The sequence below is a fragment of the Lithobates pipiens genome, unplaced genomic scaffold (genome assembly GCF_037356315.1).
Source record: "Lithobates pipiens isolate NorthernLeopardFrog02 unplaced genomic scaffold, aLitPip1_a1.2 Scaffold_25, whole genome shotgun sequence".
In the NCBI taxonomy this organism is placed as follows: Eukaryota; Metazoa; Chordata; class Amphibia; order Anura; family Ranidae; genus Lithobates; species Lithobates pipiens.
In genome coordinates this window covers 194,646,064-194,671,991 of record NW_027507787.1, presented here as the reverse complement: position 1 = coordinate 194,671,991, position 25,928 = coordinate 194,646,064, and the positions used below count along the sequence as shown (strand labels likewise).

General features: G+C 45.7%; 2 protein-coding genes across 10 annotated transcripts in view; both read left to right on the top strand.

The window, feature by feature from the left end:
- TACC2 (transforming acidic coiled-coil containing protein 2) overlaps positions 1–25,928 on the top strand; it is a 295,989-nt gene that overhangs the window by 11,435 nt on the left and 258,626 nt on the right. The window lies entirely within an intron of this gene.
- Positions 23,054–25,892, top strand: LOC143930779 (uncharacterized). The gene is made up of 4 exons (XM_077455359.1): positions 23,054–23,581; positions 23,689–23,851; positions 23,950–24,091; positions 24,384–25,892. The coding sequence occupies exons 1-4, from the start codon at positions 23,356–23,358 to the stop codon at positions 24,966–24,968; spliced, it is 1,116 nt and encodes a 371-aa protein (XP_077311485.1). The 5' UTR covers positions 23,054–23,355; the 3' UTR covers positions 24,969–25,892.

Genomic DNA, 25,928 nt, shown 5'->3' with positions numbered 1-25,928 from the left:
CATGATAAAAGAGATGGTCAGAGACTTCAGACATGATACAGTAGATGGTTAGAGACTGCGGACATGATACAAGGGATGGTCAGAGTCTGCGAACATGAATGGGCTGAAATTGCATTGCACCTGGGTCACATGTGAATAGCAAAGAATGTGCAGTGCATTCCTGTGCGATTCATGGCGTGTCTACGGAGCTTGCTTTCCACTCTGAGGCGCACTTCTGGTTCCGGCTTCTCGGAGTGCCGGACGCTGAATGTATTACAAACTACTACAACCACAGTATTCGCAAGACGGCAAAGTTAATAACAATTTAGTTTGTACTATCATACCCCTTCTCTTCTTGGGCTCACCAGCAATGTATCATCTCCGCTACTCCATGGACCAGTGACTCTGGATACCTCCCCCCTTTACTTTATAAATATGCCTGATTACAACCAGCTTTTTGTGAGTAGCCATTTGGCTGTATGATTTTATTATATTAAATGTTTTTTATACATACTGCACGTAGGTCTGGCACACTTCTTTCTTTGCATTATATTTTTTAGTGGTGCTTCTCCTCTCAAGATTGCTGCTGCCACTGGTGCATTGAACTTGAACTTTCAGTGACTATTAATATATTTACATATAATTTTTGGACAATTTCCTTTAATCCCGCTCCCCCTTTTTCTTTTTATTAGAAAAGAGACTTTACTGTGATTGGTCCTTTGCGCCATCTCATCCTCCTTTTATTTTGATTCATGGCGTGAACCTGTGACTTGGAACCCACACCACTTACCACTAACTTGCCTGGAAGGAGGATACTAGTTTGGGCAATGGGAGAACTTATCCACATCTCTTGTAGGGTGCCTAGAGCCCCCCCCCCCCCCTTTGTGGCAGACAGCATCTGTTTGATTGGAGGTTAGGGATATGTGCTAGGGGCACTTTGGGAGAGGAGAAGACGTGCTGGGGGGATTGATTTCATATCCAAGCCCCCCCCCCGGCAAGACTCGCTTTTAGATTACACAAACCTCAGACCAGCACGCTCTTGGTACAGTGGTGAGCCTCCGTCCCCCCTCCTCCTCTTTGCACAGGAAAACATCACAACAGGAGGAGGAGGGGCGGGTTGTGTGTCAGGCAGCTGGGGAGAGATGCCGGCTGCTATACACAATGGAGCTCGTGATGTGCAGGAATGGTGACACCCCGCATTGCGGGCATTGCCGGACTCTGATTGACAGTCCCGGCTAATCATTGAGGTTGCAGTATTGGTCAAATTAGGCGGCCGCTAGGCCTCTGGGAGCGCAAGGCCTAAGGCGACTGCCTAATTTGCCTAATTAGAGAGCTGCCTTTGCACCCATTACATCACTTCAGGAGGGTTGTAACTAAAAGGGGCCTAGCACCTGATGACACTGCTTTCTGTAACCATACACTATTCTGAAACAGAGCCACCTAGTGGTAGACTAGCTAGCTGCACCTGCCCACAAGCTTGTTGTAGCAGCATGGACCTATTCACATTCTCTTCCATATCCCGAAGTACTGGGTTTTTAGCTTTACTGTCCACCAGATTTGGTAATTAGCAGGGGAGCAAAGGAAACATATTTGACTGTGCCAAAAGCACTTGCACAGCCTACCATTGTCACTATCAGAAGTGTGACAATACGTACTCTGTAATGCCCTGTAAACACGGTCTGACATTCCGACCACAAGATCCGTCGGATTTTTTCAGACGGAATTTGGCCGAAACTTGTGTTGCATACACACGGTTGGACAAAGTTGTTGGAAAATCCGATCGTTCTGAATGCGGTGACATTCGTTGCGTACGACAGGACTACGTAGAGGCCAGTAGCCAATAGCTTTGGTCTCGTAATTTATTCTGACCATGCGTGGCACTTCGTCTGTTAGAATTCTCTACAAACGATCGGAAAAAGTCAGATCGGATTTTGTTGTCGGAAAATTTTTAGATCCAGCTCTCAAACTTTTTCCGTCTGAATTTCCGACAGAAAAAGTCCGATAGAGCCCACACACGATCGGATTTTCCAAAAACATAATCCGATCGGACCGTTTCCGTCAGAATTTCCGACCGTGTGTACAGGGCATTAGAGTGTTTAGTATTTCTTATGTTAAATTGCACTTTGCAGTAAAATGTAATGTCTACTTACATTGTCTGGACACCTTGCCCCCGTAAATATCACCTGCTATTAGTAGGTGCAAAATGCACCTGTAAAGAAAAAAATTTGATTTATACTTACCTTACCTACATCTTCTTTATGCAATGCCTAGGCCAGTGTGATGTCACTGTAATTCTACCTAGATCCTGGGAAATATAGTTCATCCCAAATCTCCTGAACTCTCTTGCAATAGACTGTGATGCCTTCTCATGAGATCTGGCCTGCTCTGCATTCCCTAGAAACCTTTCCAGAAGGATGGTGATGTCATGTCCAGCAAGGCAGACCTTTAGCACCTACTAACAGAAAGTGATTCTTTTTTTTTTTTACACTGGGAACAGTTGAAATTGTCACATTTGCATGTCTTGTCCCAGTTTATGCAAAGTGTAATTCATGAAGTGTATCACCTGGCTGGAGAATAAGGCAAGAGACCTGATGTCTATGTTTCTTTACCTGTGTTATGCTAAATAATAGTCTGCCTGCAACTGGACCATGGATCAGGGCTCCCTCGCCACCCTAGGTTTACAGGAGAATGCTGCAGAAAGGAGTGCCATGTCATAACATGTTGCTGCCTGCAGCATTTAGGATCCAGTCACCCCAGGAGAAAAAAGAGGAACTGTGATGTCATCAGAACAAAGACACCCGGACAGAAGTTAAAGGGGTTGTAAAGGTAATTTTTTTATTTTCTACATAGGTTCCTTTAAGCTAGGGCATTGTTGGTTCACTTACCTTTTCCTTTGATTTCCCTTCTAAATGTTTTTTTGCTTTGTCTGAATATCTCACTTCCTGTTTCTCCTCAGTAAACTTCTCACCATAATCCGAGCTGGTGGTTAGTCAGCCAGAACAGCTTACTGAACAGCTTACTGGGGTGAAACAGGAAGTGAGAAATTTAGACAAAGAAAACAAAGAAATAAAACATTTAGAAGGGAAATCGAAGGAAAAGATAAGTGAACCAACAATGCAGTAGCTTATAGGAACCTATGTAGAAAATAAAAAAATTACCTTTACAACCCCTTTAAGTATAAAGTTATTGTTTTATTGCTGACAGGGTGCTTCAATGGTAAAAGGGGGCAAATTGTGTGGGGGGAGAAAAGTCCAGACATTAATTGTAGGTGAACAAACCACCAGGGCACCCATATCCCTCTCTATCATTGAGTCATCCAGTTTTCATCATATTAGCATATAGTAAATACACACACTGACCCAATAAGGTTAGGACCAGTAAAACAAGAATATCTTCTTTGTAAAGCACTCATACTGCTGCCAAAGGTTTTGTGGCCATGGGCAAAAAGGATGGAATTTGAGCCAAGATTGGGAATATATTGAGATTATTGAGATGATTCAGTAAGTTTTTTTTTGTTTTGTTTTTTACTTCTTAATTTATACTTTGTGCATTATCCGCTTGCTGAGCAGCCGCTGTCATTGTACTGCGGCAGGTCGGCTCGTTCCCGCAAATCGCCATAGCTGTACGTCGGTCCCTTTAACAGCTATAGCAGACGCACACGTGTGCCCGCTGCACAGCGGGGGAGCTGATGCATGTGGCCGGTGCCCCTGATGTCCGCCGGCCACCCGCAATCGCTCCACAGAGAGCCAGAACTGGGATCTGTCAATGTAAACAAACAGATCCCTGTTTTGACAGGGAAGTACAGAGTGATCCTTTGTTCCTAGTGATTAGGAACAGTGACCTCCCAGTTAGTCCACTCTGCCCACAGTTAGAAACACCTTCCAGAGAACACATTTAACCCCTTAAATACCCCTATTGTTAACCCCTTCACTGCCAGTGTCATTTCAATCAGTGCATTTTTATAGCACTGATCGCTGTATAAATGTCACTGGATCCAAAAAACTGTCAAAAGTGTCCGATCTGTTCGCTGCAATGTCGCAGTCCTGCTAAAAATCGCTGATCACCACCATTACTAGTAAAAAATAAAAAATAATAATAATAAAAATTCCATAAATCTATCCCCTATTTTGTAGACGCTATAACTTTTGTGCAAACCAATCAGTATACGCTTATTGCATTTTTTTTTTTAACAAAAATATGAAGAAGAATACACATTGGCCTAAACTGAGGAAGATTTTTTTTTTGGATATTTATTATAGCAAAAAGTAAAAATTATTTTGTTTATGGTGCAAAAAATAAAAAACGCAGAGGTGATCAAACGCCACCAAAAGAAAGCTCTATTTGTGAGAGAAAAAGGACGTCAATTTTGTTTGTGTACAGCATTGTCAGTTAAATCGACGCAGTGCCGTATTGCAAAAAATGGCCTGGTCATTAAGGGGGAAAATCTTCCATGGCTGAAGTGGTTAAACATCATACATTGCAGCAGGCATATGTCACCAGAAGTGTTAATTGAGACGTCAAATTTCGATTTAGTTTTAGTTATAGTCTTTTGACTAAATTACAATCTTAGTTTTAGTTTAATCATCTGAATTGTTTTAGTTTTAATCGTATTTTAGTTGACTAAAATCTCCTACATTTTAGTCAACTAAATAAACAAAATATGGACTCTAACAAACTAAATATAGGGACTATAACGGTACCCAATTTTTGTAAAAAGACCAACCAACCAAGAACCTGTATTCAAGGAGTACTAGATGGTTTTGGTTATGTTTTATGTGCAGCTTTTGTGTGTTTTGTATGTTTTTTGATATGTATACATGTGCAATTATTATACAATTAATATTTTTTGATACTTTTTACAAAAATTGGGTACCATTATAGTCCTTATATTTAGTTTGTCAGAGTCCATATTTTGTATATCACTGATTAGGATGAGGTACCAGACCTACATGGTCTACCAAATGAGGGTCTCTCATTGAGGCCTTCCACCCAATTTCCTATTTTCATATTTAGTCATCTAAAATCTAATAGGCTTAGTTAAATTGTAATGCATAATATAAACATTTCTCTAGAATTTCCAAACTCATATACTTCTGAAGTAAAAATCGAATAACATATTATTATTTATTGTATTAAGGTTTGAACATGCACTACAGACACAGATTTATCCGCTGTGATATATAAAGTCTTTATAAATAAAACCAAGTTTCATAAACAAACAAAAATATAGCTTTTTGACAAACAGAAATGCAGCTTTAAAATATGAAAAAACACAAAATACTGTCAACTCTATTGGCTGTAATGCCATTACACATATTACCTGAATATAATACCAACATTAAATATTAAGAAAAAAAAGAAATGACTTTTTCTTAATTATTTTTTTCTTTCAGCTGCTTAGTAGATGCCCCCTATTTATTCTTATGTGGTAGTGCAGTATTCATTTTGACGTCAAATTATTTTTTTGACTAAAATGGCATTTTAGTTTTAGTCGTATTTTAGTCTTTTTTTACTAAAATGCCACTTTAATTTTAGTTGTATTTTAGCCATCCGAATTGTTTTAGTTTTAGTCATATTTTAGTATATTAAAATAGTGTCAATTAAGTAGACAAAATATTTTCGGTGACAAAATTAACACTGTCAACAGGGGTAGTTTGGATAGGCAGCTTCAGATTTTACCAATATTTCCAGTTGAAAGTAGAAGAAAGGAGAAAAAGGGGTCACTGAAGGTGGAAGGAAAGGGCAGGAGAAAAAAAAAAAACCTCTAAGTGATGAGAGTTAAGCAAGCCCAAAAAAGTGAAAGCTGTGTGTCCATGCCCGCTGCCATGTTTTATTTTCCTTCTTAGGTGATTTTCAGATAACTTTGTGTGTGTTTAAAATAATTTCAATACATGTTTTACAGAATTCATTTTCCATACGTTTTGGGGAGGCAGTCAACTCTTCCATGTGTTAAAGTTTATTGACCACCAAAATCCAATGACCAGTGGTGTCTGGATCTGTGGTTTTCCATTTTTAGTGGAATAAATTTTCTAGCTGTATTCAAAGATGAATTCAAGTTGAATAAGTAATACATTTTTGATAAATTTTCTTGCAAATGGGCTACAGAAGGAGAAGAAGCTCCACCTGATCATCATCAAGGGTGACACCAGTGAGGTTCAAAGTTATCCCTTTTAATTCCTGTCTAGAAGGGAAACATCATATGGAGTAGACAGAGTACTTCTCGCCTGGCACTTCTGCCACCTAGTCATAGGTTTATATCTAGACTCCTGGAACCTGCTAGATATTGATGATTTCTGAGCAAGGAAAAGAATATAGTTATATAATGTTCTTATGTGAACATCTGGCCAAGTTCTTGTTCCCATTTCTATATAGATGAAGAAACAAAATCATAAGGCGGGAAAGAATCATATAGAGTACATAATTTACGCGCATGTTGTAACGGTTCAAGGTCTTTGCAGTGATTTTCAAAGGCCAACCTGGGTTTATTCCCCTGAGAAGAATGGTTGGAGAGTGGAGATAAAGTGTCTAAGTTGCATTGCCTGCCACAACAGCGGGTCAACCGTTCAATATTGGAAATAGATTTCCAGCCATTAGATAAGTCAATGTTTTAAAGTCTAAACTTAATAGATGATAGGAAAAGTCCAGTATACCAGGTTGAAAGGCCAGGTTCCCGATGTCTGGCTTCATTTTGACTGTCTCTGTACCTATGAGAGAATGGTTCCTGATTCATGTGGAGATGTTCATGGTGAGCCAAGGGAGAGCTTGCAGAATTGGTTCCTAGACTTAAAAAACTGTATGATTACTGCCTGGAACACAGGTGTCTCCCGGCTTCTTTGCTGGAGGCACAGGTGATCCTACTGCCGAAGCCGGGAAAGGACCCCCTGTCATGTTCTTCTTATAGGCCGATCGCACTGTTGAACCAGGACTTGAAAATTCTAACGAAGGTACTGGCTACCAGACTCTCTCAGGTTATCACGACTCTGGTTGACATAGATCAGACGGGGTTTATTCCGCAGAAATCTACTGACACAAATTTGCGCAGATTGTTCACCCACCTACAGATTGAACACACTGATAAGGGATCTAGAGTGGTAGTTTCCTTGGATATGGCCAAGGCCTTTGATTCCGTAGACTGGCAGTATATGTTGACAGTTCTGAGGAGGATGGGCTTTGGGGAGACCTATGTGACCTGGATTTCTTTGCTTTACAGTGCCCCACGGGCCAGTATCAAGATAGCCAATTCGGTCTCACATCAATTTAGCGTCAACAGGGGCACGCGTCAGGGGTGTCCTCTTTCCCCGTTCTTATTTGCATTAGCCATAGAACCACTGGCTATAGCCCTGAGGCTATCGCCTGGGGTAGCCGCACTGGAGGTGGGGGGTATTAGGGAGTGTACAGCGCTTTATGCAGATGACATGCTCCTTTTCCTGAGGGACGCAGGGCCATCTTTGGAGGCGGTGTTTGGGGTGCTCGACAAATTTGCTGAGTTCTCCGGGCTCAGGGTTAATTGGGAGAAATCAAACGTGATGGCTATTGACGGGGAGGCGCGAGCGGTGGCGACCACTAGGGTTCCCATCGCCTGGGTGCAAGAAATTAAGTACTTGGGAGTGAGAGTTTCACCGAGAGTGGGCGACTTTATGTCTCTGAATCTCCTCCCCCTGCTAGCCAGGGTTAAGGTGCAGCTGGAAGCTTGGAAGCATCTGCCGCTGTCCCTCATTGGTAGGGTTAATCTGCTCAAAATGAAGGTTCTGCCTGTATTCCTTTACCTTTTACGTAATTCCCCTATTTGGATTCCCTGCTCATTTTTTCGGAGGGTTAATAGTCTTTTTGGATCCTTTTTATGGGCTGCTACGCACCCCCGAATAGGTCTCAGGGTTTTGCAGGAGCCGTGGGGTCAAGGTGGCTTGGCATTGCCGGATCTTTTCAAATATTATCTGGCTGGGCAAATGGTAGTCGTTAGACGGTGGCTGACACGGGAGGACGGGGATTCGGCAAATGTACTGGAGGCGGCCCTCTTGGGCTCATTTGAGAGTCTGTCCCATTTGGTGTATAGAGGTCCCGGGGCTTCACCAGTCCTGACGGCCTCTATGCGGGCAACGATCCGGGCCTGGGGGAAAGCGCAGACCTTGATGAAACAGCCAGATGGGAGTTGGTCTCCTGACACTCCTCTATGGTTCAATTCTAAATTGTCACATTTTGGGGGCATACCGGATCCGGTGATATGGGCCAGGGTTGGAGTTAAACAGCTAAAGCATGTAGTAGGAGGGGGGCAGCTTTTGACGTTTGATCAGCTTAAGGTGAAACATGATCTTCCCAATTGGTATTTTTTTCGGTACTTACAGTTGCGACACGCTTTTCTTTCTCAGTTCGGTCCGGGGGCTCTGCAGTTGGGGGTGTCACCTCTGGAAATTGTGCTGCGGACAGAGGACCTAAAACAGCCTCTCTCTGTTGTGTACAAAATGTTGTTCTCGGACAGGCCGAAACCTGTCCAACAATGTAGAGAAGTTTGGAGTGCCTTGGTACCTGACTTTGGAGGGGAGGATTGGGACGACATGTGGGGGTACCCGTTCCAGACCCTAGTTTCGGCTAGAGACAGACTTATACAGTTCAAACTCTTACATAGAGTATACTACACCCCTGCCAGACTGGCTAGAATCTACGGTACCGGGACGGGGGGATGCTGGCGTTGCACAGCTGACCGGGCTGATTTTGACCATGTGTTTTGGCAGTGTCCGCGGATTGAGGAGTTCTGGAAGGGAGTGACACAGGTTATACAATCTGTCCTTTCGGTGCCGATTCCAGTCACAGTTGCGGTATGTTTGCTCAGATTGGTGGAGGAGTTGGCACCTCGAAAGGCGCAGAGGACTCTGATTTCTCTGGCGCTGTTTTATGCACGCAAATCTATCCTGCTATGTTGGAAGAAACCCGAACCTCCTACGGTTTCCTATTGGAAAGGTTTAATTAATAAAGCTTTACCGTTATACAAAGCCACTTATCTCAGCAGAGGGTGTCCTAACAAATTTGAGAGGGTGTGGAGGTGTTGGCTTGATGCCGCAGACACTGTGAATTGATTGCTCGACTGGTGGCATACTCCTTGTATGTCGGGTGAGGGGCGGGGTGGGAAGGTGCTACCTCTTGGATTGGATTATATCCCCATCTCGGGTAGCTGAATACTCAGTAACGGTACAAATAATGTGTTTCTTATCTGTATGATACTGTCGATGATTACAGACTGAGCTCCGGAAGGAGACTGGAGGGCTGCACGGGCGGGAGTTTTGTCGGGTGGGGGGAGGGAGTGGTTGGGATGGGCGGGGGGGGGGCGGGGGGAGGCTATGTTTGTATGTTATTAATGTGTTGAAAAACTTTCAATAAAAAAAAAAAAAAAAAAAAAAAAAAAGGGAGAGCTTGCAGAGGTAAATCAGTCGTATCCTGATCTAGCTCCACTCAATTCTAAAGTATGGGATGTTTGCATCAATCCACTATTTTTGCAATGTGTACTGCTTGATAGTACTTGATATGGTCCGGTAGACCTGTTCCACCCCTAGTTTGAGTCATAACATTTTTGATGCCTTAAAATATATACTGTATGTAATGTATGATCACTATTCCAGTAGAACCCTCGTAAGGGCCAGAGCCTATCTGCCCTAAACGCTCACTACGAAATCTGCGTAGGGCCCTGCCGCCCTGGGGGGGTTCCCAAGGGCGGCTCGGCTCTGCTCCCGGAACTCCAATCTGCTCAGACGAACCCCAGCAGCAGCAATCCAGGATGGCCTCTCCATCCTCCTCCTCCTCCCCTCCCCCGGGCGGGCCCCTGATGGAGGAGGGTGGAGCCACTCTCACCTGTCACTCAGCCACCCGCTGGGCCCCTCCCCCCGGAGACTCGCATCACCCGGAGGGCCACACGCTTCTCCCGGCTGCTGAGCACACTGGAGGCTTCCAATCCGTTATCAACTACTGGGGGCCCCAAACTCAAAGACGAGGTGAGTGTGGGGGTGTCAGTATTGTATCTGGGCTGTATATAATTAGTGGGGGCTAATAGTATATGTGCGGTGTATGTAATCAGTGGGGGGGTAGTATTATATGTGGGGTGTATATTATCAGTGGGAGGGCAGTATTATATGTGGGGTGTATGTTATCCATGGGGTGGGGCAGGCTTTAGTGAGCAGAGACCTTCTTTACACCAGAGTCACAGCATCCCCCCTTAAATCAAGGTTCCCAGAACACCCTTGACATCAGATCTCCCCTTAGATTAGAGTCCACAGAGCTCCCCCTTACAGTGTAAGTGGAAATTCTGTGCAGACTCTGATGTAAAGGGGGGGGGGGCACTGTGCAGACTCTGATGTAAGGGGGGGGGGGGCTCTGTGCAGACTGTGATGTAAGGGGGGCTCTGTGCAGACTCTGATGTAAGGGGGGGCCTGTGCGGACTCTGATGTATGGAGACCTCTGTGTGTATTCTGATGTAAGGGGGAACCTCTGTGCAGACTCTGATGTAAGGGGGAACCTCTGTGTGCACTCTGATGTAAGGGGGGCCTCTGTGTGGACTCTGATGTAAGGGGGAACTTCTGTGCGGACTCTGATGTAAGGGGGAACCTCTGTGCGGACTCTGATGTAAGGGGGAACCTCTGTGTGGACTCTGATGTAAGGGGGAACCTCTGTGTGGACTCTGATGTAAGGGGGGTCTCTGTGTGGATTCTGATGCAAGGAGGGGCTTTCTGGGGACCCTGATGTAAGGAGGGGCTTTCTGAGGACACTGATTTAAGGGGGGGGGCTCTCTGGGGACCCTGATGTAAGGGGAGGCTCTCTGGGGATCCTGATGTAAGGGGAGGCTCTCTGGGGACCCTAATGTAGGGGGAGGCTCTCTAGGGACAGTGATGTAAGGGAGGCTCTCTGAGGACACTGATGTAAGGGGGGCTCTCTGGGGACCCTGATCTAAGGAGGGGCTTTCTGGGGACCCTGATGTAAAGGGAGGCTCTCTGGGGACCCTGATGTAAGGGGAGGCTCTCTGGGGACCCTAATGTAGGGGGAGGCTCTCTAGGGACCTTGATGTAAGGGGAGGCTCTCTGGGGACCCTGATGTAAATAGGGAGGCTCTCTGGGGACCCTGGTGTAAGGGGAGGTACTCTGGGGACTCTGATGTAAGGAGGGGCTCTCTGGGGACACTGATGTAAGGAGGGGCTCTCTGGGGATCCTGATGTAAGGGGAGGCTCTCTGGGGCCCCTGATGTAAGAAGGGGCTCTCTGGGGATCCTGATGTAAGGAGGGGCTCTCTGGGGATCCTGATGTAAGGGGAGGCTCTCTGGGGCCCCTGATGTAAGGAGGGGCTCTCTGGGGATCCTGATGTAAGGAGGGGCTCATTCTGTTCTATATTGATGTACTTATTCTTTGACTGTTTTGTTTAAAGGAGGGAGCACTGAAGTGTCAGGTGTGACTGTGTGGCAATGGCAAATGGTTTACATAGCTCACGGCATCACGGCTCAGGTAGGGGGCTCCTTAGCAGAATTTTGCTTAGGGCCCCAGGGAGGTCAGGCTCGGCACTGGTAAGAGCACAGGGTTGAATATATGCAGGATGTCCTCACTCTTCACATCTTATTACAGTTTAACGTTTGAAGGCCAGGAGACACAGCTTCATGTGACACTTTTTATGTAGAGTCTGACGTATGTATCGCAGCAGCTGGAAAATTACTTAGGGGACTTGGCAGAGTTAGCACATAGATACAGTCTTACTCAATGACACACACAATAGTTACGTCAGTAAGACAAGAAGCACTCGTGGTACAGTCAATCACACAAGGCTAAACAGCTAGATTTGTTTTTAGATGTGTCTGTAATACAGCTGGTAATGCTTGTCACTGTTCACATTAAAATGCATGTTCTGCTCTGCTTATAATAAACATATGACAATGCTTTAATGTAGGCTCCAGCTATTTTATGGCCCCTCTGGTTCTAGAGCAGTGACTGCAAGATAGAAATAAATGCTATGACTTTACTAAATGTGTTATATTTAAAACTTTCTGAATGCTGTATTTGCTTTAAATCCCTTATTTATAGGTGTATTTTTATGTGTGTATGACTATTACATGGGGCATATTGTGTAGACATGCTGTTAGTGTTACATAGGTAAATTGTACTTTCTAAATTAGTGATGCTCAGCATGTGGCCAGTGAGAAATGCCTATGGGAAAAGCAGCCAGACCTCCTGTGTTCATTTGCAACTTTTCTAGCGTTTTCATGTGCCTTCAGGTATCCCCAGCATTTCCCAGTGTCTTCAGTGCCTCCAGGCTTGTGTTCCCAATGTGTCCCACACTGCTTCCAGTCTTGTGTTTCCAGTGTGTCTCAGCCTGCTTCCAAGGGGCTCCAAAATGTTGCACTACTATGTTATGTGATCATGCAATAAAAAATCAGTTTGGACGCTATCTTGTCAATCCATGGTGGGCTGGCAAATATCTGCAATCAGCCTGCTTCTAGTCTTGTGTTCCCGGAGTTTCCCAACCTACTTTCAGCCTTGTGTTCCCAGTGCGTCCCAGCCTGCTTCTAGTCTTGTGTTCCTAGTGTTTCCCAACCTGCTTTCAGCCTTGTGTTCCTGGTGTATCCAAGCCTGCTTTCAGCCTTGTGTTCCAGGTTTGTCCAGGACTACTTCCAGCCTTGTGTTCCTGGTATGTCCCAACCTGCTTCCAACCTTGTGTTTCTGATGTGTCCGAACCTGCTTCTAGTCTTGTGTTCCCAGTGTTTCCCAACCTGCTTTCAGCCTTGTGTTCCTGGTGTATCCAAGCCTGCTTTCAGCCTTGTGTTCCAGGTGTGTCCAGGACTACTTCCAGCCTTGTGTTCCTGGTATGTCCCAACCTGCTTCCAACCTTGTGTTCCCATGTATCCCAACCTGCTTCTAGCCTTGTGTTCCTGGTGTGTCCTGGACTACTTCCAGCCTTGTGTTCCTGGTATGTCCCAACCTGCTTCCAGCCTTGTGTGCCTAGTGTGTCTCAGTCCACTTTCAGTCTTGTGTTCCCAGTGTTTCTCAGCCTACTTCCAGTCTTATGTTCCCATTGTGTGCCATCCTGCTTCCAGTCTTGTGCTCCCAATGTGTCACAGCCTGCATCCAGCCCTCCGTCAGCTGATGAAGGAGGTTTGGCCGTGCTTCCAAAACACGTTCTGATTGGCCAAACACAGTGGTAGGCGGCTCCCAGGTTCACAACTCCAGATCACCTTCAAGCCGAGTTACCCAGCTGGTGTCTACTCGAGGTCCCTCGAGCCTTCAGCTCTCCATTGGCTTACCATCAAAAGGACATACTGACTGTTTCTGTTCCCATGTTGGACATGGCAAGCTTTACCCACTGAGCACTATGTTATTAACTGTTTATTCTAATAAAATAATGCTGCACTAGGAATTGCCTGGTGCTTCTCTTCTCTTTCTTGCCCTAGTCTCACAGTTTCTGGGTCCCCAGCCCGTGCCTGAAGCAGCCTCGCTACCCACTGCAGCATTCACTTCAGAGACTAACTCAAGGGGGTTTTACCCCCCAGAACATCTTTTGAGATACTTTCTCAGATTTTTACAACTTTTATCTGTATCACTAATACTATTGATGTGTTTATTTTACATTAGCAATAAGACATATGAATGCATGTACACCACTGTTGCAACTACCAGGTTTTTTTTAGCCCTGAATTCCACACAAGTTCTGTGTGATTTCTTATCTTTAAATGTATTGCATTATTTATTAAAAAGCTGCAAATTTTAAACTGTTGAAAACTAATTTTGTCTTAGGCCGCGTACACACGGGCGGACTGTTCGCCCAACTTTGTTTGTCAAACAGTTTCGGCAAACAGTCCGCTCAAAATTAGCATGGACGGACATGGCCACACACGGCACTTTTTGAGCGGACTGTTTCAGCGAACTGTTTGACAAACAGTTCGCTCAACTTTTGAAATGAACGGACTCGCCCACGTAAGGCGGAGGCAAATCCGCCCATTTCGAGCGCGTGTACAGGTAGGCGGGGCCGGCGAAGGAGACGTCGCGGGCTCCGCCGCCTGGAATGGACTTAAAGGGTAACCCCAACGCCGAAAAAAATCGGCGTGGGGTCCCCCCAAAAGTCCACAACAGACCCTTGTCCGAGCACGCTACCCGGCCGGCCAGGAAAGGGGGACGAGCGAGCGCGCCCCCCCTCCTGAGCCGTACCAGGCCGCGTGCCCTCAACATGGGGGGGTGCCTTGGGGAAGGGGGGGCCGCGCGGCCCCCCCACCCCAAAGCACCTTGTCCCCATGTTGATGAGGACAAGGGCCTCTTCCCGACAACCCTGGCCGTTGGTTGTCGGGGTCTGCGGGCGGGGGGGCTTATCGGAATCCGGGAGCCCCCTTTAAGAAGGGGGCCCCCGGATACCGGCCCCCCACCCTATGTGAATGAGTATGGGGTACAATGTACCCCTACCCATTCACCTGTGAAATAAAGTACAAAAAAAAACACAACACAGAGAAAAAATATTTTATTGCACAGCTCCGGGGGTCTTCCGTCTTCGGGGGTCTTCTCGCCGGACTCCTCCGCTATCTTCGTGTAGCTCTTTTACTAGCGGAGGAGCCCGGCTTTCTTCCTCCCCGCCGCCGGCCTCTTCTCCCGACTTCGGGGGTCTTGTCCCCCTCTTCGGTTCTTCTGCCGGGCCACCGCGCCTTCTTATAGCTCTTTTACAGGCGGTGGCCCGGTCTTCTGTCGCCGCTGCCTTCCGTTCTTCTGTCGCCGCCTTCGGTTCTTCTGCCGGGCCACCGCGCCTTCTTGTAGCTCTTTTACAGGCGGTGGCCCGGTCTTCTGTCGCCGCTGTCGCTGTCGCCGTCGCCGCCTCCCGTTCTTGTTCTTCTTCTTCTTCCCCAGGAGATGTTGACACGTCGCTCTCTCCGGCCGGAATGCCAGAGCCGCGCTGTGCGGTCACTTATATAGTGACAATGGGGCGGTGTCACATGGTATATGTCACATGGGTTGGTCACATGGGTTGATGTCACATGGGGACTATGACATCGTAAGGGGGCGGGGTCACCATGTGACCAACCCATGTGACATATACCATGTGACACCGCCCCATTGTCACTATATAAGTGACCGCACAGCGCGGCTCTGGCATTCCGGCCGGAGAGAGCGACGTGTCAACATCTCCTGGGGAAGAAGAAGAAGAACAAGAAGAAGAACAAGAACGGGAGGCGGCGACGGCGACAGCGACAGCGGCGACAGAAGACCGGGCCACCGCCTGTAAAAGAGCTACAAGAAGGCGCGGTGGCCCGGCAGAAGAACCGAAGGCGGCGACAGAAGAACGGAAGGCAGCGGCGACAGAAGACCGGGCCACCGCCTGTAAAAGAGCTATAAGAAGGCGCGGTGGCCCGGCAGAAGAACCGAAGAGGGGGACAAGACCCCCGAAGTCGGGAGAAGAGGCCGGCGGCGGGGAGGAAGAAAGCCGGGCTCCTCCGCTAGTAAAAGAGCTACACGAAGATAGCGGAGGAGTCCGGCGAGAAGACCCCCGAAGACGGAAGACCCCCGGAGCTGTGCAATAAAATATTTTTTCTCTGTGTTGTGTTTTTTTTTGTACTTTATTTCACAGGTGAATGGGTAGGGGTACATTGTACCCCATACTCATTCACATAGGGTGGGGGGCCGGTATCCGGGGGCCCCCTTCTTAAAGGGGGCTCCCGGATTCCGATAAGCCCCCCGCCCGCAGACCCCGACAACCAACGGCCAGGGTTGTCGGGAAGAGGCCCTTGTCCTCATCAACATGGGGACAAGGTGCTTTGGGGTGGGGGGGGCCGCGCGGCCCCCCCTTCCCCAAGGCACCCCCCATGTTGAGAGCACGCGGCCTGGTACGGCTCAGGAGGGGGGGGCGCGCTCGCTCGCCCCCCTTTCCTGGCCGGCCGGGTAGCGTGCTCGGACAAGGGTCTGTTGTGGACTTGGGGGAACCCCCACGCCGATTTTTTTCGGCGTTGGGGTTCCCCTTTAAGTCCATTCCAGGCGGCGGAGCCCGCGACGTCTCCGTCGCGGGCCCCGCCTACCTTCACACGCGCTCGAAATGGGCGGACTTTCCTCCGAGCGGGAACAGTTTGCTCATTTCGAAAGTAGCCTACACACGGGCGGACTGTTCGCTCAAACACAGTTTCAGCGGACAGTTTTTCGGAATTTCCGAAAGACTTTGTCCGTCAAACTGTCCGCTGAAACTGTCCGCTGAAAGCCCACACACGAGCGGACTGTCCGCCCAAACACTGTTCAGCGGACAAGGTTGGGCGAACAGTCCGCCCGTGTGTACGCGGCCTTAGAGTTTGCGTAACTGTTTACCCTTGTTCATATAGCCTTAATTAATGTAGAAATCTTAAGTGAATCTAATACCGCGTACACACGACCGGACTTTCCGTCAGAATAAACTCTGGCGGTTTTTCCAACAGAGTTCCAACCGAACGGACTTGCCTACACACAATCACACCAAAGTCCAATTGTTTCGAAAGCGATGACGTACGACGGGACTACAAAAGGAAGTTCAATAGCCAGTAGCGAATAGCTGCCCTTGCATCGTATTTGGTTCATCGGACTAGCATACAGACAAACGGTTTTCCCGATAGGAATTGATTCTGTCTGAAAGATTTAAAACATGTTCTATTTCTAGGTCCGTCAGACTTTTTGAACAAAAAAAAAGTCCGCTGAAGCCCACACACGATCGTAATATCCAATGAAATCATTCCATCTGACCTTTTCTGCCAGAAAGTCCGGTCGTGTGTACGCAACATAAGATTTGACTCTCTACATAAAGAAGTCTTATGCCGCGTACACACGATCGGACAGTCCGACAACAAAATCCATGGGGTTTTTTCCAAAGGATGTTGGCTCAAACTTGTCTTACATACACGTGGTCACACAATGTTGTCGGAAATTCCAAACTTCAAGAACGCGTTGGCGTACGATGAGCCTAGAAAATTGAAGTTCAATAGCCAGCGCGGCTCTTCTGCTTGATTCCGAGCATGTTTAGAACTTTGTGCGTCATATTTGTGTACACACAATCAGAATTTCCAACAACGGATTTTGTTGTTGGAAAATTTGAGATCCAGATCTAAAATTGTGTGTGTTGGAAATTCCGATGGAAAATGTCCGATGGAGCCTACACACGGTCAGAGTTTCCGACAAAAAGCCAACTGTGTGTACGGGGCATAAGAGATACAAATTATTTTCCATAAATCAACATTTATGTTGAGAAAGCAAATTCTGTTTGTATCTGTAAAAAATAAAAATTATTTACATGCCACACCTTGAAGGATAGTTCCTGTGTTCAGTTTACCAGAAGACAGAACAATCCCCTTTTGTTAGCATTTCTCAGTTGTATGGGTGGGTTCACATTTATTCCTTTCCTGTGGGTTTCTATACATGGGAATAAGAAATAAAATGAAAACACCTGACAAGCATGCACACATTGGGACTTCAAGTATACAACAGTGTACGGAAGACTGTTTTTGTGCTGCATGGATAATTAATTAGAAGCATCATAAGAGGACACTTATCACTGCACCATCCTGACTATGGAACATGGCTGGTTGTATTTAACCATTTCCACTGCATAAATGTAAGTCTGAATCTTCTAATCTTATCAGGGATTTTAGAAATAAGGATTTTATTGCTACACGGATATACCGGTAGGTCTTTTGCTTTATAAAGTTTCAGTGAAGCAATATAGGTTGACACCTAATGGCCATGATGGTATTTATCGGACAGTTGGGCAGCAGAATAACCCATTCCCATATGGTAGAAACAAATACATTTTCTTATTTTCTTGCCCTCCACATTTGGAATATTTGTGGCATATTTAAACAAGAGAACAAATAGAGGTGGGGCGCTTTTCAGGTACCTGCCACTATTATACTATCATTCATGGTACGGATAGAACATACCATATACACTATATATGTATAGTTAGATAGTTATATATGCTAAATAGAAGAATTTTAGGTGATGGATTGTAAATGAAGAAATATTTTTTGGGTTGAACAAGATGGCCTGTAAAAATAGCATTAACTGCATTAAATAAAATAATGAATAAAATAACATGCCATCATCATATGCTTCATATACCAATCAAGCACAACACATTTCCCAGATTTGCATTCTTCCAGCACTGACATCTATTGAATTCTGAATTCTGTCCCGTAGCATCTCAGAAATGAAAAGTTTCTGCTCGGTGGTGTGATCGAAGGCCTAGAAAAGGGAGCAGGTAGCTATATACCTCACAGCACCTGTCATTGTCTCTTGTTAGGTTCACCAACCCAACATATATTATATATACTGACCTACAGCCCGGTACATCCCTGCAACAGGGTGTCACCATTCAAATGTGTGTGAGGTGGTATGATATCTTAATACAGCTTTGGTTATAAGTTCTCGTGCTGTTGAAGGGGACTGAAGGTGGAAATATTGCCATGACATTGTGGGCTTGCCTTTCATCGCCACCTTCCGTAAACCACCACATATTTTATCTCAGATTCAGCTGAGATGGGAACCCAGCTAAGGCTCGATTCACACTAATGCGTTTTTGGATGCATTTTGCATTTTGCAGAAATGCAGGGACATTTTTTAACTAGGTTCCTATGGGACATGTTCACATCAATGCATTTTTGTGCCTCTGCGTTTTTGGAAAGGGTCTGGGACTTTTTTTCCCGCACAATGTAGAATTTTTCATGTAATAGAATTCAGTGGACCTGCATCCAAAACGCAAGTACCGCATTGTTACTGCAATTTTGACATGATTTTGCCACAATTTGCGTTTTGTGTTTTTTTTATTTCTTTTTTTACACTGTATATAGCTGGTTGCGAAGGAGGGGGCTGGAAAGCTCCCCACCCCAAAGAACCTTGCCACCATGTTGATGGGGACAAGGGCCTCTTCCTGACAACTCTTGCCCCGTGCTTGTCGGGGTCTGCGGGCGGGAGGGGCTTATCGTAATCTGGAAGCCCCTTTAACAAGGGGGCCCCCAGATCCTGCCCCCCCCATGTGAATGAGTGTGGGGTACATTGTACTCCTACCCATTCACCAAAAAAAGTAGTGTAGTGTTAAAAAAATCCTCCGGTCTTCTCCTTCTTCCCCTGCTTCTTCTTCCGCTCTTCTTCTGTCTTCTTTGTCCGGTGTTCTTCTTCCTCTGCCGCCGCTCCTGCCGACGACCCTCCTCCGATGCTGCGTCCTGCTGATCTGTCCCAATGTCCTGCATTTCTTAAATAACGATGGGGCGTGGCAATCGGATTACATCATCCTGAGGCCACGCCCCCTTCATTATTTAAGAAATGCAGGACATTAGCTCTGACAGATCAGCGGGATGCAGCATCGGAGGAGCGTCGGCAGAGGAAGAAGAAAACCAGACAAAGAAGACAGAAGAAGAAGCAGGGGGAGAAGGAGAAGACCAGAGAATGAAGATGTGGGAGAAGATGGAGGAAGACCGGAGGAAGAAGTGGATAAGAAGATTTTTAATAAAAGACTTGTCAAAAACTGTCTACTGTATTTTTTAACAATACACTACTTTTTTTTAGAGAATGGGTAGGGGTATAATGTACCCCATAGTCATTCACCGGGGGGGCGGGATCTGGGGGCCCCCTTGTTAAAGGGGGCTTCCAGATTCCGATAAGCCCCCCTGCCCGCAGACCCTGACAACCCCCGAGCAAGGGTTGTCAGGAAGAGACCCTTGTCCTCATCAACATGGGGACAAGGTGCTTTGGGGTGGGGGGCCGCAGGGTGCCCCCCTTCTCCAAAGCACCCACCCCCCATGTTGAGGGCGTGGTGCCTGGTACGGTTTGGGGGGGCAATCGCTCGTCCCCTCCCTTTCCTGACCTGCTGGGATGCTCAGATAAGGGTCTGGTATGGATTTTGGGGGGACACCATTTTTATTTAAATTTTGGTATGTGGGGTCCCCACCAAATCCATAATAGATCCAAGGGCCTGGTATGGACTTGGGGGCGGGGGGAACCCCACGCTGTTTTTTTTCACTATTTTCTTTTTAGTTGGCATTTTTTTTCTTACATTGAGCGGGAAGCCAGCTGACAGCTGATGACTCATCGGTTGTTAAGGGCGCAGTGGCCGGCTTCCCCGCCCCCTCCTTAGCAACCAGCTATATACAGTGAAAAAATAAAAACGCAAATCGTGGCAAAATCGTGTAAAATCACGGTAAAAACGCATGTCCAAAAACATGGCAAGCACTGCAAAAAGCACTGCAGAAACGCTCAAAAGCAACATGCATAGATGTGAATTGAGCCTTATTCCTGTTTCGGCAAGAGCCATATGCATGATGTAAAATAATCATGAGCAGTGGTTGCCAACCTTTCAGATCTGACAGACCTCTAAACTCACAATTTTGAGTTACTAATCACCATTTTGACCACTCACATGCCTTATACACATAAGCAGGGTGGATAAAAATCGATGATTTAAAAAAAAAAAAAATCTGATTTTTTTTTATTTAAATCAGATTTTTAGTTTTTATTTAAATCAGATTTTTTTTGATTTTTATAATGAAATGCTTTAGGAGTAAAAATCTATTTAAGATACATTAAACATTTTGTTTATTCGGCATGAAATGGAGCTTAGTTATGTAGCATGAGGCTGCATATTCTGCAATATTTACATTTTTGGTAAACTCATTCATTGAATCCAAGCTCTGCAAGCTGAGATAACATGCACTGCATTGATGCATTCACACAATTTCACAGAAACCATGAGATAAAACCAAGTTCAGGAATATTTATTTATCCCATTGATTTCCAAATCTATGTACACAACAAACTGTATGATTGTTTGGAGAGAAATGCATCTGTACCAGGCTGTGAGGAAGAAGGGCAAGCAGTAAAAATTAAAATGAAGCCTTCTAAGCAGCTTATAAACCTTGTGATCTTTCTGCACATAGCTTGAAGTGCTTTATTCCTCCCTTCAGATGCAAAATGGCAGCAGGCCGTAAAAGAGACCCAGTTTGGGAATATTTACCAACCTGACAGCTTATTATTCTAAATAGGAAACCTTCATTTTGTTTGCAAATATTAAAGATTCTAACTACCAGCAAGAATAAGTGCTTACATTTAAAAAGAGCCTGTCATTTCAGATCCATCATGGCAGCGCCAGTTAGTTGGCATCCACTCACCTGCTGCCACCATGTCCCTCACCTTGTTGTGTCACTGCCACATCACCAGCTGTCCGATTAAAGTGAATGAGACTGTCGGTGAGTTAACAGCGGGTCAGAGGAGGAGCTGCTGCGGGAGAGAGATGACAGTTGCTCTTAAAAAAATATGATTTAAATCAACTTGATTTAAATCAAATCCACCTTGCACACAATGCTCTGGCTCTCTGCCCCCCACCCCACACCCTGCATCACACTGCTGCCTTACACAGACTCATAATTGGATCTAACCTCCTGATCCATCCATGTGCTCGAGCTGCATGCACCCTCCCACAGTCTGTGATCAGCGCTGCCATTGGAAGTCCCCTCCTTCACCTTCCACTCTCTGCACTACTCCTGGCGCCTCCCTCTGAGTTCACAGGAGCCAGAACTACAGAGGAGGCATCGGGTAACGGGGACAGTATTGACTGTCAGCGCGCATTGCGAACAACACTGGAAACAACATTGAGCGGTATACATCCATCCACCACAATGTTGATTTGTGGCAGAACCCCTGGGGACCAGCCATGGATCCAGCATTTTTAAAGCAGGGAAAGCCTCCATGTTCCTCTTGTGACACTTTTATTTTAAAATATATCTACAAACACAATTTTCAACCACTATTCAAAAAGATTGAAATGGATTTAAAAAACTGGAATTCTAAACCCTTTTCGGGCTGCCATCCTAAAAATGACGGTACTGCCAAGATTACTGTACCTATTTCACACACTATCTATTGATTTACCAGATATTTTCTTCAAAAAACTAGCGAGGATCCAAAGATGTTTTCTATGGGCCAACAGACGTCCCCTTATACAACTCAGCTTACTACATCACCCTAAAATTAAATAAGGAATGGAACTTCCTGATTTTAGAAAATACTATTATGCAACACATCTATCCAGAATAGTTGATTGGCATTGCTATAACCAGAATAAGGACTGGGCAAACCTAGAAAAATCATGGGCAAAACTTGCGGTGCAGTACTTGCCATGGTCTGACCCTCGAAAATATCCTCTTAACATTAAAAGGCACCCCCTAATCTACAAAACTCTGAAGATATTCCACAAAATAGAAAGTAAACATAAAATATCCTCTACGCCCAGCCCCTTATCTTCACTAGCAAATAATCCAGACTTCCCTCCAGGACTTGACAATAACATCCAGACACAAGACATATCTAATAAACCCCTACTAGCATACTACTGCTTACAACACAGAAAATTAAAATCCTACACAGACCTACAAAAAGAACTAGGCTCTAAAACCCTCTACTTCATGGATGTACTTACAAATTCAGGACTTCTGTCAGGGAAGCAATGGCAGAACTGGCGATCCTGCCAGGAACCATCACGGTCGCACCAGGCGAATTCCCGGGCGCATGCGCGCACACAGGTGCGTGACAACGGCAGGCGCACACATATGCGCCAGTGTGCATGGATGCGTGCCTACATGCAGGCTAACGCAAAAACTCCCTAATAAGACATCTACTTAATGCGGCTAAAGCATTAATCCCAATCAATTGGAAAACAAAAAACACCCCATCAATCAAGGATTGGCTATTGAAAGTCTTATCAATATATGGAATGGAAGAAACTATAGCTATAAAGGAAAAATCTAAACCCAGTTCCACCTCCGATGGCAACCCTGGCTCATTTTCTCTCTTTCAGAGACCTTTAAAGAAATCACAAACGGTTAATTCTTCTGGCTACCTTTTTTCATGCAATAAAAATACTCCTTTTACTTACATTTATATTTGCAGTCTTATATATGTACATTTGTATTTACTTTAAACAACTGACCTCTCATATCATACATGAAATTTTTTTGTATTTTTAGCTTCAAAGCTTGCATTCAAAAATAATTCCTTAAAAAATTTAGTATTTTATTTTCTTACTTATTTTATGTCTTTTTCTTTGTGCCTTATTCCACATACATGTTAAGGCCCCTTTCACACGGGCGGATAGAATGGTGCTTTTAGCTGCGGATTTTCTTCATTTCTACCGCAGCTAAAAGCACACAATGCTTTCCTATGGCCCCATTCACACACAGCGTTTAGCGGCGATTTCGTTACATGCGGTTCGGTGCGAATAGAAAAAATAGAATTGTATGCGTCCAGGTGCGATGTAGCGCAGCTATAAGCACATAACCGCAGGTAATCGCAGTCTTTTGTGTCAATTGCGGCCAGCAGCGTGAAAGAAGAAAAAAAAAACCCGGAAGCACATCCTATACAGCAGGTGTACCTGGGAAATGACACAGGAAGTTGAGAGGGATGAAAGGGGAGAAGACAGCATGGCGGCAAGAGACATCTCACACGAGGCCATCATCGCACTGGTGCAAGCCCGACCAGAGTTATGGGACTCAGAATGCCCAGGATATGCAGACCGAGTGCTGAAGAGAGCAAAGTGGGAAGAAGTCTACAAATATGTCACACCGAACTGGGACGAGATGTCTGCAACTGAACAGGATAACCGAGGTGAGTGCAAGGTTTGTTGTGTCTATGCAGCAGGGTACACATGCATCCTAGTAAAGATTTTACCCCCTAATGACCAGGCCATTGTATGTTTTTTTTATATATTGCAGGAAAGGAGGTTTATACACGTTGGAGGTCCCTGCGCGACCGTTACAAAAAAGAAGTCAACGAAGAGAAGGCTGCGGAGAGAAGCGGAGCACCCTCAACTCGTCGCAGGCCTAACCCCCATGCAGAGGCTTTGTCTTTTTTGAGGCGCACCACTGAGATGCGCACGTAAGTATATCCATTTATTTTACTTAGCGATTTGTGACCATTAAAGGCATATTCATGTTCACTTTTTTTTTAAACGTGTAATCTTTATTGTTACCTAGAACTGTGTCAAGTGTCCCTGTGAGAGCAAGCGCAAGGCGCGAAAGTTCGTCGCCATCACCATCAGGAGACGCTGACACCAGTCAAGAAACCACAGAAACAGTGTCATCCCAAGAATATCATCCATCCACTCAAGAACCTGCGGTATGTATTTTAAAAATGTCACAATTTCTGTCCACAAAAGACGTTACATTTTGAAAAGGCAGCTGGTGTTGGCACAAATGTTGTAGAAACAACAACGACTTGTTTTTTTGGGCAAGGTGTGACTTGTTCTTCTGGCTTTGGAGGTCTTCAGTGAGATCAGGTTTTTGCAACAAAACAAGTACCTGTGTGTGATCTATTCTAAACAGGTGCTGCAATATTTGTGCAAGCCATCATATGCTGTTCAGTGTGACCTCAGTATCAGATGCATAATCTATATATTATAATATTGCAGGCAAATCCAGATAGGAGAGTCCGGTCTACTACTACCACCCGTCGAACACGTACTCAACAAGAGACACCTTTTGAGGAATATTTCAACCGTATCATTGAAGAAATGAGAAACCAATCACAAAACCAGGCAAAAGATGATGAATTCCTCAACATCTCAGACCCCGATGTTATGTTTTTAAGAATGTTGCTTTGTGTAATCAGGGAGATTCCTGCAGATAAGCGCACTGAGGTCAGGGGTGATATACATGCCTATTTAACGTATATTGTGTCCGCTTGCAAAGAGCAACGCCCATATCCTAAATTTCAGCCATGGGCTATGGGTTTTAATTCACCTAGTGGGTCTTTCAGTAGACCAATGCCCAGTCAGCAGTGCCATGACACAACATCTGCCATTAACCCTTATGTAGGACCCCCACCACTGTATACATCTTACCCGTCTAATCCTGGTTACCAAAGGATGCATGTGCAGCCACACCCAGTGTCTTCACCCTCATCTTCCCATTCAGGATCACCCATAGATGTTGGCAGTGAACCAAGCCATTCTTCCCTGCGTAACCCTAATTATTCAATATATGAAAACTTATAGTATTCCTATGGCAGTGATATGACGGTTGTATTTTTCTTGTTGTGTAATGTTACTTAATGTTTTACCTACACTACTTAATGTTTTACCTACACGAACTAATGTTTACAACAAACCCCAGATTCCTCCATGTACACTGAACTGTACGCACAGAAGAATCTCCCACTGTCCCAAGCTTATACATGTTGCTACTTGGCCCCACTTGCTCTCACAATACCTGAACTTTCTGATTGGGTGCTAGCATTGTTTAGGTTGAGAGACTTGGCCCAGTGGGAGATTACCCCATCTACACAGTGGAGTGTACATGGCGACATCTTTTGCACTTTCTCCATCTAGCCAAATATTTCAGAACTGTTTACCGCACTCAGTGCCCATCTTTGGCCCCTTTCACACGGGGCGGATCAGTATTGATCTGCCCCGTGGTGATCCGCTCGCTCAGCGGGATTGCTCCGTTGTCCCCGCTGAGCCGGCTGCGGACAGGGCGGTCTCCGCACACTGTGCAGGGACCGCCCTGTCAGCTCTCCACTCTCCTCTATGGTGATCGGACGAGCACGGACTGTCTGTCTGTGTCCATCCGATCGGCTCTGCAGACGGATAGAATAGGTTTTTACTCCGTCTGCAGAATCGGACTGTTGCGGAGGCGGACGATATCGGGTGCCACCGCAATTGTCCGATTCTGTAGACGGAGGGAAATCCAATTTTTCTAGCCATCTGCAGAGCGGATTGGATGAACACGGACAGATGGTACGTGCTCTTCCGATCCCCATAGAAGAGAACAGAGAGCTCACAGGGCACAGTGTGCCGGGACAGCCCTGTCTGCCACCGGCTCAGTGGGGACAATGGAACAATCCCTGCCGACCAAGCGGATCTTCACGGGACGGATCATTACTGATCTGCCCTGTGTGAAAGGGGCCTGACAGCACTTCAGGAATAGTGATGGACGAACTTCCGACGGGACGTTTC